We start from the raw sequence: 15,298 nt of genomic DNA, 5'->3' as shown, positions 1-15,298 counted from the left end.
CTCTTTGGAGTAAAAAATACTCTACAATAATCGATTAGTTACTTAAGATAATCTAATATCACAAAAAGATTTTTCAAGAGTGAAGGAATCTACCTAAATTGAAATTTTAAGCTATTAACACTATAACCAAGTTTAAACTCCTAAATTCTACAAATGTAAAACTAAAATATTTAAAACTAATGAAAATTTAGACCCAACTAAAAAAGTATGCTTAAACTTCTATTATCACTAATTCTAGAGCAAAAGACAAATTTGCACAATAAAATGTTCTAATCTAATACAAGCTAATTAACTAGAACAGGTCCTAAAGAAGACACTTTTAACTAATAAAAACACCACATAATATGTACTTAATAGTAACTTCACAGTTTGATCACCTCTCCTTCAGCTTCCATCAATTGCTGCATCCCTATCCATCAATGCTCAACCTCTTTGATTAGCGGGGAATGATTTGAACACCAACTTCCTATTCTTAGGGCAAGTAAATAGCTCTGAAGATCTTATCGTTCTCACAAATCGATGACATTTTAGAATTTTCATGAATTGTGGTGCATAAAATCAACTTTGTTTGAATTTAGTGACATTTTAGAATAAGTTTGACCCACTCTAATAAAATCCACTTTTAACTTACTCTTTTCTTCCGCCGTTAAAACCCACTTTTCTTGTAGTGTTTCTTATTTCTTAATACTAAAAGATTAAATTAATACTTTAACACCAAATTTATGATCAAACAAAGTATACAATGGTTTGAATTTGAATTCCAAGATTAGAAAAAATAGTTAACATAATTATATATTAAGATAAAAATAAATAAATTATGTTTTGAGACTGTATCACAACTCACTTTTAAAAATAATATAATCATTAAAAAAATGAAGTTTTATATTTATAAGAAAAAATAGATAATAAAGAGTGCATATAAAAATGATTGAATGCCAAACACCTCATTTTCTATTAAATATTCTTCTAATAATACCAATGTATCATTTTCTTAATCTTAAAAGTATAGGAAAATTGAAAAGTGTTTATGCAATATTGTTCCTAAAAAGAGATAAATAGTGAACTGTCACCCATGTGTCAAATCTCACTCTAATCTAATTGTTCTGTTAACATGAGAACTTGTTCTACCAACTCATGTCACAAACATGATCTACCAAACTTTTTCCACTCTACTAAAATGCATGTCTATTATGTTAATTCATTCATACCATTACCAACCAATATCATATTACTATTGACGTTTCACTTCAGCTTGGAAAAGAAACATGGTCACTGCAGATATTGTTCGAACAGTGGTTGGCATCATAGGTGTGTGCCAGGGACTCAACTTGATCACCTTCTGAACTTCATTATAAGAAAAAATATTGAACACTAATATATCAGCACATGCATGTGATTTAACTTTCTTATTGTTTTTTCCCACAATCAGGAAACATCATTTCGGGGTGCCTTTTCTTGTCTCCAGTGTAAACTAATCTATCTCTTTGTCTCCCTCAGATTTGTGTGTTTAGGTGGCCATGGATTTGAGTAACATGATATGATTTTGCAGGCCAACGTTTCTGGAGATATGGAAAAAGGGATCAGTGGAGGAGTACTCAGCAGTGCCATACATGGCCACACTGATGAACTGCATGGTTTGGACTTTGTATGGCCTACCAATGGTGCACCCTCACAGCTTGCTGGTGGTGAGCATCAATGGTGGAGGATGCGTGATTGAGATGATCTATGTCACCCTGTTCTTCCTCTACTCTACTCGTACTAAGAGGCTCATCCTCTTCCTTTGCCTCTTCTTACAACTCCTCTTCCTCACGCTTCTCTCCATTCTCACCTTCACTTCCATTCATGATGTCGACAAACGTTCTGCTGTTGTTGGAACCATCTGCGTCATCTTCAACGTTGGCATGTACGCTTCGCCCTTGTCCGTCATGGTCACGCATCCTTTCTCAACACTTTTCTTTCCTTGTTCTTAGCTTCAAAGTCTGCAAGTGTTAATTAACAAGTAAATGTGTAATGGGGATGCAGAAACTGGTGATGAAGACCAAAAGCGTTGAGTACATGCCATTTTCCCTCTCTCTAGCGTCCTTTGGCAATGGTTTGTCTTGGACTGCATATTCTCTCATCCCTTTTGATCCTTTCATGGCTGTAAGTTCAAACAAAATCACTAACAAACCCTTATCCTTTCATGCATTTCTTCATCTTCCCTCTACACATTCTATACAGTAATTAACTTAACCCGTTGTTGTTTTGTGTAAATATTCAGATACCAAATGGGATCGGGACAACATTTTCTGTGGCACAACTAATTCTGTACGCAACCTATTACAAGTCCACTAAGAGGCAGATAGAAGGAAGGAATGCCAAAGGGGTAGGAGAGGCGAATCTCTCAGAGGTGGTGGTCGGTAACAATGATCAAGATCCTAGCAATATCAACGGGATTGATGTTTTTCCCGATGGTTTTTAATTTCAGCTTCATGCTATGATTCATGGTAATCCATATGGATGTACTCTTTTTCCCAAATGAAGCCTCGGTCTTATCATTAGATATAGTCACCTTATAATATATAATTTTCAACCTCAACATTTTCAATTCTCTTCCTAATTTTTAATTAGATTGTTACCATTTCACATTACAAATTTTGCAACATCCCAATAAATATAGATTTGAAAACTCTAATTACTTTAAGGAGTTAACAAAAACAATAATAAAGAACAATGAAGAATAAGCAATTAAAAAGAAAGGGAATAGAAATATCATTAAGAATTTAAAACTGTATAAGGAACTAAAAGTTTGATAGGATATACATGCTTAGACCGAATGATTATGGGTTCAGTTTAAGACCAAAGGGTACTACAAAAGGAGAGTTATACCGAACGGTTTTATAAAACAGTATATACAAATAGATACTGAACGTTTATCTAGGAAATAAAACTATCTACAATCTATTGACCAGATGGTCATACACTATCTTCAGGCTGAACATTCTGCAGGGCGTCCTCCAAGGAATCTTCAAAATCACCCTCTGCTCACATCCATTGGATGATCATTGTAGTGAAGAGAACAACCGAACGACAATTACCGAACGACAACATAGACATGACGGAAAAATAAGGGTAAGCTTATGTAATTTAATTAATCAATTCCAACATACATTAAAACATGACAACTGAATGCTCCAAATCAATATTTCAATCATACACTTATTATACAAGTATATCAATCAGAACCGAACGCATAAATCATAATAATCGACCACTTTACACCCTGTCCGGACTGTATGAACTATGTAGTTACGACGCTTTTGCACCCGGGTGGACCTGGCTGGGATACACTCAACAAACCGTCACCCGAGGTTAGTCCAGTGGGGTAATAAATATAAGCATATGCAAGCATATAAAGAAGATAAGAATTTTGATATAGAGTTTCAAAAGATTACATTGTTCCCCAACAACCTGGGGTTTAGTTCACCATGGACATGGTGAATCTAGATAAAAAATAATGAAAGAACGGAAGAATAAACCTTAAATTTGGTATATTGGAGCCTAAGCATCCAAGAAACCTCCTCCAAGGTGTGTAGAATAGCTCTAGACGTATCTCCTGGCCAAAAAATTACAATTTGAATCGCATTGGATCTATTTATAGACCAAAAAGATAACAAAATCTAAGCCAAATAAAAACAGATAACCACTCAGCGCCTAAGTAAACCGCTTAGCGGTTTGCCTCTTGGCTGCGCCACCACTCAACGGTCAGTTTTATCGCTGAGCGGTTTGCCTCTAATCGCTCTGACTGATCAGCGCTGATTTTGACCGCTGAGTGGTTCATAGACTCTTCTTATCTTCCTTTTTCTTGAATCTAAGTCCGTCCTAATTCACTTCCATCTTCAATTGTCATCAAAACCCTGCAAAACAATGCAAAAACAAGCATAATAACTCTAAAACCAACTTTTGACTCTCTCATGACTCAACTAAGTGTTTTACTTGATTTTAAGCTCATTCTAAGCCACAAAGGGTGTGTTTTGATATCATATTTAAGCATAAAAATAACGGTTTTTAGATCGTTATCATGGGGCTACCTTGGTATTGAAATACCCTGAGGCTAAAGGAACTCCTGCCATTCTCACGCATGAGTTACCCTCCTCATAGTAATCACGGAATATCAGGATAAGTGACAGTTTAACTTGGCCATGTTCATACTTTACCATTCAATTTCAATCATAAGACATTCCTCCTTGGAATTCTCTTAAGACTATCATAATATTCTTCATCTTCCTCATTCCATATAATCCAAATCAAATAGTATAATACCCAATCTCATTCATAAATAATTCTTAGATGTATACAAAGGTACTTTAGGAAGTAACCGAACGGTCATACACCGAAAGAAAACCGAATACTAGTTAAGACCGAGCAAATCTTATAAGATATAGATAATTTATGGGAATGACCGAACGGTCAACAACTGGTTATCTTTAGGGAAACCGAATACTTTACAGCTTTGAACGAATGATTTAAAATAAAAGAAGTTTTTTTCAATAAACCGAGTGCTAGTACAAGACCGAACACTCTTTGGGAAAAGCAAGTGTCAGTGTAAGACCAAGCACTCTTCCAAAGAAATAGTATTAATATAAAACCGAGTACTTTAAGGACTAAGTGCTAGTCTAAGACCGAACACTTAAATGACCGAAATGCTAGTCTATGACCTAGCACTTCAAAACTGAGTACTTAAATGACCGAATGCTCAGTTTATGACCGAACGTTTTAAATAGATGATATATATATATATATATATATATATATATATATATATATATATATATATATATATATATATTAAAACTAAGAATGAAACTTTCTTGACTTGTTTGGAATGGCTAGACTAAACTAGGTAATAAGACAATCAATATAAGCTTTCATAATACCGATCGGTCATCAATTGATTCCCTACAGAAGAGGATTCATCCAAGACCGAACGTATTGGGGAAAACCGAACGGTCCTAATGATTTTTGTAAGATTTCAGCAAGGTTACTAATAACTCTTTTACTATCCAATTTTCATACCAGACATCAAACATACTATACATACCAACAACATACAATACTATCAATAGTCAATTAAAATCATCAATCATATACTCATTAAATCATGCATCAATTCATAAGGGATAGTCATAATTAAATTTCTATAAGCTTCCCTTACCTCTAATTCCAGCTAAGCTTCTAAGTCTCTTACGTTCACTACTTGTATGACTCCCAATCAATTGCCTGATCGGTGAAAACATCCACCATAGAATCAAATACACCAAAAACTATTTCAGAGAAGGATAAACGACCACATGCAAGCTGAAAACACTTGTATGTTTAGCAAAACGCAGAACTTCAAAGGACAAGGAGAACTTGAACATACCGGTTCAAATGGAAAACTGATCAGTGCAACTGAAAGAGCGTGTCACCGGGAAGACTTAATCTGAAACGGATTGTTGATCAGAGAAGAAACAAGGTCAGAAATCTAGAGAGAAGGTGGAGAGTTTTAGAGAGAAGGAGGAGAAAATGGGTTGCTGAAGGTTGAAGACGAAGTTTTGCATGCAGAGAAGTGGCACCAGTTTTTGAAATCCCACATTAAATACTGCCACCAAAAAAACGATCAGTCCACTCCCTGCCTGCCACCTGTCTTCCACTCTCTGAAAACCCACACCTTCCCTGTTGTCAAACGGTTCTCGATGGATGGGGAATTTAATGGACAGTACACCTTGTCTCCCACTAACAAGGGGAATTTAAACGGACGTGACATTTGTCTCCCACTACAAATGGGGAATTTAAGGGGTCTTACATTCCCCCCAACTAAAAAGAATTTTCATCCTCGAAAATTAATACTTACCCGAGAATAAATGAGGATAGGACTCATTCATGTCTTCTTCCTTCTCCCAAGTAGCGTCACCTGTCCGGTCATCCCATATGGCTTTGATGAGGCTCGTAGCTTTCCCACTTGGTCGTTTGGTCATTCTTTCATCAACTCTGATAGGTTGCATCTCTACCGAACAGTCTTCTTTGATTTGGACGTCTTCAGCTTCTAAAACATGAGACCGATCGGCTATGTACTTTCTGAGTTGAGATACGTGAAAAGCTGGGTGAAGGTTGGATAGTTGAGGTGGCAATGCTATTTCCTAAGCGATCGATCCTATGCGCCTTAAAATCTGATACGGACCAATGAACCTGGGAGACAACTTCTTTGGCTGAACGACTCTTCCAACACCAGTCGTTCGGTTTAATCTAAGAAATACATGATCTCCTGCAGCGAACTCCAAAGGTCTTCGTCTTCGGTCAGCATACAACTTCTGCCTACTTTGAGACACCTTCAACCTTTCTTGGATTAGCTTCACCTTCTCAGTCGTTCGTTGAACGAGTTCAGGTCTAGTTAATATTGCTTCCCCTTCTTGAAACCAGCACAAGGGTGTTCTGCACTTTTGTCCATAAAGAGCTTCAAAAGGGGTCATTCCTATGCTGGACTGGAAACTGTTGTTGTATGTAAATTCTGCTAACGACAATATCTCATCCCAAATTCCCAAGTGATCTAGAACGCTCGTCCTCAATAAATCTTCAAGCGTCTGGATTGTCCTTTCAGACTGACCGTCCGTTTGGGGATGATATGTTGCACTCATTTACAACTTGCTTCCCATTTCTTGTTGAAGTGATTGCTAGAACCGAGAGATGAATCTGGGGTCTTGGTCTAAAATGATACTTGACGTCACTCCATGCAACAGAGCCACTTCTTTGATGTATAGTTGAGCCAACTTTGCCATGGACATCTTCAAATTGATGACAAGGAAGTGGGCACTCTTCGTCAACTGATCGACTATAACCCAAATATAAGTGAGTTTCTCATATATAAGAAGGAATGTTAGAAAATAACTTTGGTAAGTTATGATGATAATGAAACTATAAGTTGTTATCTCTTCCATAATATTGCATCACTTCTTACATATTTACAAGGACATGAAATTATCTATTTTACTTTCTTTTTTCAGATGAATAAATAAGATAATGCGAAATTTGACATACATCAAATGCATATGGAATTTTCTTATCTTATCTGATATTTGATATTATGCTGCTAAAGAAATGTGCATCCAAAGTTACTACGACAGAAATGATTAGTTTATAATCCTTAAGTTTTAATTTGTTGAATAATTTATTAATATTATTATGACAAATACACTTATCTATTTTAAGTGATATTTATCTAATATTTAATGACATTTGTTTAATATTTTACAAAAAGGAATATATATATATATATATATATATATATATATATATATATATTCCTTTTTGTAAAATATTAAACAAATGTCATTAAATATTAGATAAATTACTTTGATTATTATGTTGCATTAAGCTGGGATGTTAACATGATGAGTTTTTTTACATTATATATTATCTATATTGTGAAAGATGGATTCACTTGATTAGCACTATAATTTTTTGATTTTAGATATAATATAAACTTTTATATGCATTAGTGAAGATTGATGATGATCTTAATCAGTTTAATAATTTTTCTTGAAATTTATGGTATCGGTTGAAATATTTTGATTTATAAAATCTATATATTAACCAAATATATTAAAGTGTAATTATGTAAAACATGTGACTACTTGTACTCATAGTTTTATAAAATATATTATGATATGATGAAACTTTAACTTTTATATCAGTTATAATAGATTTTCATCCTTTCACAAAAGGATTTCAAATACTAGAAAGACAATCCATTAGTTAGATATTTACATTCAATTAATTATCGAACCTTACATGCTTAAATTTCATTAATAATAAAATCTAATCAATACATGTGACAATACATGTAACCATAAATCAAGATATTTCTAACAATATACCACATACATTAATATAATAAAAACTATTAAATAAATTAAAATACATAGTTATCAAATCTCAACAACCATTATCATAATTAACCATAATTAATAGATTTGAATAAAGGGAAAATGAAAATACAGTACACTATCAAATCAATCAACAAATCCTTGCAACTTATATTAATTACACAAATCAATTTATTCAGTGCATAATATTGAATTCCAAGAAATGTTAAAAAATAATTTTAATGAACAAAATGCTAATATACCTAATATAACTATCTTCTTCCTCCACAGTGGTGTTATTTATTATCTGTGTGCAAAATAGTTTTTCCTGTGGACTCAATGACCTAGATTAACATGAAAAAAGGAAGCTCACATAAGTGGATCCAAAAGTCTTTAAATTAGAGATAACTAAGTTAAAAACATAGTAGTTGTACTAAGGTTTAATTAGCAGGAATATATTGTAAACTTTTTTTAATGAAACTAGATTTGACTTACTTAAGCTTTATGTTTTGGTGAGAGAAATATGTTGATTGTTGTCCTTGTGCAATGAACCTATAATGTGTAATATATTATGGGTGCTTTGTAGTTTTCACTGAGTTTAAATTCTATGAACAAAGGGTGAATGTAAAGAAATCAAAATTCATTTTTGCCATCTATTATGATGTAATTATTAATTATATTAATCTTATGGAATAAGAAAAACCGTTATTCATGAAGGATTAAATTGAAGATTTTTTAAAAGAAGAAAAATGAAAATAAATCAAAATTTTGAAGAATAATGAAAACAAAAATTGTATGATAATTTGAGAACTAAAAAAATTTAACGAAAGAAAGAATGACTCAAATACAATAAATAGGGTAATTGATTGATAAAAATATGCTTCAATTGTTTTTAGAAAGTTTTTTATTCAAAGCTAAAGAGAGATTATTTTGCACTTGGTGAACAAATTTTAACACACAAACAAAGTACAAGAAATATATAAAACAAATACACAAAAAAAATAAATTATATTGATTTGATTTTCTCTAAATCTGCATCTAATTGATCCTAGCAATATGATTTTTTTATTATAATCTTGAATTATCTAATTGCAAGAAACATCTATTTAAATAGATAGATATAAATTGTATTGTAGTGACAATACAATATTTAAATCATGTAAATAAATTTCTTATTTCATATTTCACTCATTAAAAGTACTAAATTTGATACACTAACGTAAATAAATTTGAAATTTCAATCATTAAATAAAACTAATTTTTTATTATACAATACAATATTTAATATTCAAAATAACTATTTTAAAAAAAATTAAAGACAATTGCAAACCAAACACTTAATTTTATACAACTAATATCGAAATAGTATTAAAAATAAGTTTTACTAAAAAATATAAAAATAATTTATTTTTATTGTCAATTTTAATACAATTATACCACACCAACCATTAGAAAATTATATATAATTGGTAATATCAAAATAATCTCAATAAAAAAAAGAGTTAATAACATATTAAATTGATTTAGTATTTACTCTGCTTTTACAGTTCTTAAAAAAACCATTGTTTTTTTTTTCTCAGACTTCTGAAATATTACTCAATTTGTGTTTAATTTAATAAGTGATATTAAAAAAGCAGAATAAAAGTATTGAGACTAATTATTAGTAATAAAGATTTAATGACATCATTCTTCTATGCACAATATGGGAAACACAACCCTAAGTTATTCTTTTAACGTCCAACGCTTAGGTTCTCATGGCTTGCAAGTTAGTCCTATAAGAAGTTGAAGTAACTAAGTGCAGTTTGGATATTCTCAAGCATGAAATTGTCTGTTACAGTAAAATAAATTAGAAAAAATTTGAGCATTAAATAAATATAAAATAAATTTAATTACATACTAGAAACAATAAATATTTTATATTAAAAACTTACCACAAAGGCATTGCCTGCCTTTGAAATTCCAACCAAATAAAAATTTACGGACATTAATTTAAATAGTGGATTTGCTTGTTCTTAAAAGTAAAAGTTTGTTTCGAGAAGTATTGTAATGATCCAAATATGTTAGTTTTTTTTTTTTTTTAATTTGATCCTTATGTGATTAATATAAATAGTATATATATAAAATGTATCTTCAATATCTTTTAAAAATGTGTAACTTTTTTTAAGAAAAACATACATATTACATTAAAAATAATAATGTCTCATACTCATATTTTTGAAATCTCACATACATTCTTCGTCATTATTTACAAGATCTTTTATAAAGACATTTATTTTATTTTCTGCTTACGTATATAATTTGAACATACGATCATTGCAGCTACACACTAAAACACCACAAAAGAAATAAAAAATAAATTTATTTATCTTTTAAAGTTATATTATAAATTTTTATAAAAATTTAAATAAATTTAATAGTTAATTTTTAAGATAATTGAGGTTATTTTTTGTATACTATATTATATCATTCAAATATTCAATAAACATTTATTAAAACTTTAACCTAGAAAAAGTGAAATCTTGAACTGAATTTCAATACTTTTCTATGATAGGAAACAGTGAATGAAATGTTGATGTATATTTGTAACTAATAAAAGGGGTAAGCAAAATCGGTAAGGAGCAATAACAAGTTTAATACCTAGATAAAAGATTGTGGGATAATTTAATTTTTTTTGCTAGAAATAATAAATATAGTAAAACTTCCGTCATTAACTTAAAACTAGATTTTTATAATATATATTTATAATAATTTTCTCATTACACATGAGCATTATATAACTTTATATTAATGTATTAATTATGATAGGTATTATCATGTATTTTATTCAAACTTGTTATGCAAGCTTTTATGTTGCATGTAAACTTGTTCTTATTAATAAATATTATTCTAATTCTTAAAACTATGAATTCTAAAACTAATTTTTAGCAACAAAAATTATTTATACAATGTATAAATATTTCATAATTCAACAAATTAAAAAGAGAACTGGAGGGCATGCTAGTATACAAGTTCTAATGGATTATAGAGAATATAAATATTTCCGTCCATATCTATATTTTAATATCGAATCAAACTCCATCATATATACCGCTATTATGATATCTGTGTTATTTTCTTGTATTAATTCTCTCTATTTTAAAATCTTGAAAGATAAAATGCTTCTATAATATGATTCCTTTACTTTTCTATAATTATTTTCTATGATATTAAGTGAAATCTTTAAAGGGATGCATATTTTTGCAACTAATATAAATGGGTTATTTACTACATAAAAGATATTGGTTTAATTTAATTTATTTACTAGAAACAATAAAAATTTTATAATAAAACTTCCGTCATTAACTTAACTAATTTTTTATAACAATTACAAACAATGGTTCAAAATCATTGCAATAAACCAAGTTCGACCAATTTTGGAAAGTTACTGATATTGAAAATTAAAAATGTTCTTTTTTTTTAATATTTGTATACTAATATGAATTACTTTTTAATTATTTATTTATAATAATTTACTCGTTACGTCTATGCTAACTTTTATATTACATGTAAACTTGTTCTTATTAATAAATATTATTCTAATTTTTTATTTTGATACATTTTGCAAGATATATTATGTAGAATGCAAAATATTTACGAACCATGAAAATAAAAATATGCAATATATATTTTATAGTAAAACGACCCTAGAAATGAAGAAGATGAAAAACTAGAAAATAAAACAGGCTTTCATCACACCTTAAAACTTGCCGTCTTGAAAATTACAGAGGATATTTAGATGAGTTTCGATTTGCAAGATATATTACGATATATTATGGAGAATGCAATGTATTTACGAACCATGAAAATAAAAATCTGCACTTACAATAATTCTACTCATGGGGAAAAGCTTGATATGAAAAGAGAGTTATCCTCATTTATAAAGAATTTGGATAGTTGTAAACTATCATTTGAGTTAAGTGTTGGATTTCTCACATCGATTAGAGGTAAAACCAATTCATAATATATAAGTGGGTGGAAACCTCACCTTACAAACCGGTTTTGTGGGATTGAATTAAGTTTAAAATCCACTTCTAACATGGTACTAGAGTCATGGTTAAAGTCTATTCTAACGATATTTTATTCTTTGTCACCCGCTATCGGACCATTCATCTATGTCTAGTCCTACCTTCGATATATATATTTTGGCATGAGAAGGGTGTGTTGGAAGTTTCACATCGACTAGAGATAAGATCAATTCATAACATATAAATGGATGCAAACCTCACCTTACAAACCAGTTGTGTGAGATTGAGTTAGGCTTAAAGTCCATGGTTTTTTTTATTTGTCTCTCCATTAGTATTGTAGATTTTGACATGTTTATCAAACTAATATACTCTTCCTCATCTCTAATGAATGTTTGTGACAGTATGAAATATGAATAGTCTCCAGTGATAACGTTTCAAAATGTCAATTTATATTTAATTATTATAAAAAAAAACAAAACCATTGGTCACCATGACAGTATTTATCCACTAAATAATGATGTTTATAATGTTTGATGGTCATCTTTACTCATATCTATTATTTTTAAGTTGAAATCTATAATAAAAATACTTTTGAAAATTAAAGCGATATCATTCTCAATAATTTTAAAAAATGTTATGGTATTTTTATTGGTTTTTGTTTTTCTGGAATCATAATACATATTAGATAAAGTTGAATGAACATAAAAGAAATCGATTAATTATGTTCACAGTAAAATAAATCAGAAAAACTTAGAGCATTAAAAAAATTTAATTATATACTAGAAACAATTAATATTTTATATTAAAAACACCCGTATTATTTTTTATATTACAATATGGGCATTGTTTTGAAATTCCAGCCAAATAAAAATTTACGGTCAATTTAAGAAGTGGATTTGTTTGTTCTTAAAAGTAAAAGTCTCTTTGGAGAAGTATTTTAACTAACCAAAAAATATTAGTACTTTTGTTTTCAATTTGATCCTGATTATTATAAATACTATGCATGTTAACCTTTCAAGAAATGTATAATCTTTTTTATAATAAATATAAATTAAATAATTAAAATATTTGGTATAGATATATTTTAATCTACCATACTCAAATATGAAATCCCTCATACCAACCTCAAATAACAATGAGAAACAGAAAACATAAAACAAATTTCATTCAACCAATTTTTAACAAATATGTTGATGTACAGCAAAAGTTTGTACATCAACCTATTAAGTAAGAATTACATTTCTATTTTACTTTAACAAAGTCATGTCAAATTCTAAACATTTAAATATCAGTACAATTTATTGTATTATTCATTGTTTTCTTCTGTCATCTCTGATAAATGGAGTTTTAGTCGCCTAACTCTTGAACTGCGGTCTAGTTTTCATTTGATCATACATCGTGCTTCCTTCATTTCAAGGTGACCTTCAAATCCCAGACTTTGGTGATCATGTTGAACCAGCATACTTTGTCCACACCCTCTATACCCTGGTTTTAATTTTCTCTTTAACTAACTTTCTTACATTATAAATACTACTTTCAAGTTCAATAATAACCCTCATTTGTTCTTTTACAACATTAATTAATTCCTTCATATATAATATATTTTGCTTGTTAAAAGACACCATATTTCTGAACTGCTTTCACTATAGCATAAGAAAGTTCTTTTTTGGAGATTCCAACATCAACCACAATCTCAACAAATGAACAAATTTCATTATTTAAAACAGGAAATAATATTACGTTTCAAGAACAAAATCAATAAATTTCAATTTAAAATGAGATTAAATTTAAAAAACAATTCAAAATAAAAAAATATAATATAATCTAAAAATATCTTAAACTCCAAATATAATGAAAAAAAATAGAAAAAAAAAATTATGAAAACTAGTGAGCCAATTTGACTCGCTACAGATAGAATCCGGATGAGATAAGTTCTTAGTGGATCAGACTAAAATTTACTTATATTAAAATTGTAATTTTTTATCCACATATTTATTCCTTTGGGTTGGTTACTTCAGTGCGTTATTCCATCTAGTATCCAATTTTGTTGTTCACTTTTAATTAAATTAATCAAACTATGAGATGCGTGTTTTTATTGGTCAAATTGTTTGATGTCATATCATATATTTAATAATATTGTATAACTTACTCTATATCAGCATCAGAACACAAATACGAATCTAAATCTGTGAAAAAAAAATACAACTAAGATAATTAAACTAAAAAATCACTTGATAAACTATATCTTTTAAAAAAAAGAAAAAAAATTATGTGATGTGATGATGAAATTGTATTGTATATTAATTATTTTAGAGATAGAAGTTAAATTAACTAAGTTACCATTAAGCTATAATATGAAATTGTTCTTGCCCTGCTTATTAATTATAACTTTTATTCTAACAATAAGTGCAGATAGAAGACTCGGGTAGTCAAGTATAGCAGCAGTAATTAGATGATGAGAAAGGAGATGATTGGACTTGAGTATGGCGTGTTGAGGGACTCTGTATGCTGATGATGGAAACTTTTGAGATTGATTCTGGATGAGTTCCCATATCTCTCTCTTTATAAAATCAATTGAGAACAAATAAAAACAACTAACAAAATCAAATTAACATCAAATTAAATCTACATCAAATCAAATCAAATATAATAAAATCTAATAACGAAATACAAATCATATTAAATCAAATCAAACCATAAATAAAATCATTGACTAAAATCAAATTAAATAAAAAAAAAGTACAAAATAAAATAGAAAGAAATGCATAAGTTTTGAATTTTATATTTGGATAATGATATTTTAATAATTTTTTTAACAATTTTTTGACAACAAGACACATGTCACTATTTTATTGGTCTGTTTGAATTTATTTTAAAAATATATTTAAAACGGACCAATCACAAGCTACCACGTATACTTGTGAAAAAATTATTAAAAAAAATTGTTAAAGAGACTTTTTCCTTTATATTTATGTTTATTTTCGTTTTCAATTTATATTTTTATTTATTTTATTAGGACAAAATTGGGGATTGAAATGATTAAAATAAGGGTGATGCACATGATAAAAATATTATGTTTATGAAAAATTTAAGTTTATGAATAATTTTTTTAAAGTTATATTTTATTAGTTTGAGTTTAGTAATATTTAGTATAATTGTGATAGAGATAACATTGGAATAGATAGATATGATTTACCATTTATTTAAGAATAGTATTATTTTATTTTAATGATATAAAATAAAAATAAATTAAGTAAATTTTATTCTAAGTTAGTTATTATTTTTTTTGCAGTTTTTAATATTTGTATTTTATTTAGGATTCTATTTAGATTACCAAGATTTAATCAAAATCAATGATGAGTGCGATTATTCGTGTGGATAAAGTTTTTTTAACAATTTATTGTACTCTGAAGC

The 15,298-nt window shown here is 29.1% G+C and overlaps 1 protein-coding gene across 1 annotated transcript; it reads left to right on the top strand.

Annotated features, from left to right (window-relative positions):
- The first annotated feature begins 1,265 nt into the window (after positions 1 to 1,265).
- On the top strand, positions 1,266 to 2,504 carry LOC106774692 (bidirectional sugar transporter SWEET7-like). Its single transcript, XM_014661737.2, has 5 exons — positions 1,266 to 1,308; positions 1,430 to 1,466; positions 1,550 to 1,928; positions 2,023 to 2,142; positions 2,261 to 2,504. The coding sequence occupies exons 1-5, from the start codon at positions 1,266 to 1,268 to the stop codon at positions 2,459 to 2,461; spliced, it is 780 nt and encodes a 259-aa protein (XP_014517223.1). The 3' UTR covers positions 2,462 to 2,504.
- The last annotated feature ends 12,794 nt before the right edge of the window (positions 2,505 to 15,298 follow it).

Source organism: Vigna radiata, chromosome 10 (assembly GCF_000741045.1).
Source record: "Vigna radiata var. radiata cultivar VC1973A chromosome 10, Vradiata_ver6, whole genome shotgun sequence".
Lineage (NCBI taxonomy): Eukaryota > Viridiplantae > Streptophyta > Magnoliopsida > Fabales > Fabaceae > Vigna > Vigna radiata.
This window is presented reverse-complemented; position numbering and strand designations above follow the sequence as displayed.

Coding starts and splice junctions, on each gene's coding strand:
- LOC106774692 (XM_014661737.2), top strand. CDS start 1,266: ATGGTCACTGCAGATATTGTTCGAACAGTGGTTGGCATCATAG. Junction 1,309..1,429: donor AACAGTGGTTGGCATCATAG/GTGTGTGCCAGG, acceptor TCCCACAATCAG/GAAACATCATTTCGGGGTGC. Junction 1,467..1,549: donor TGCCTTTTCTTGTCTCCAGT/GTAAACTAATCT, acceptor ATGATTTTGCAG/GCCAACGTTTCTGGAGATAT.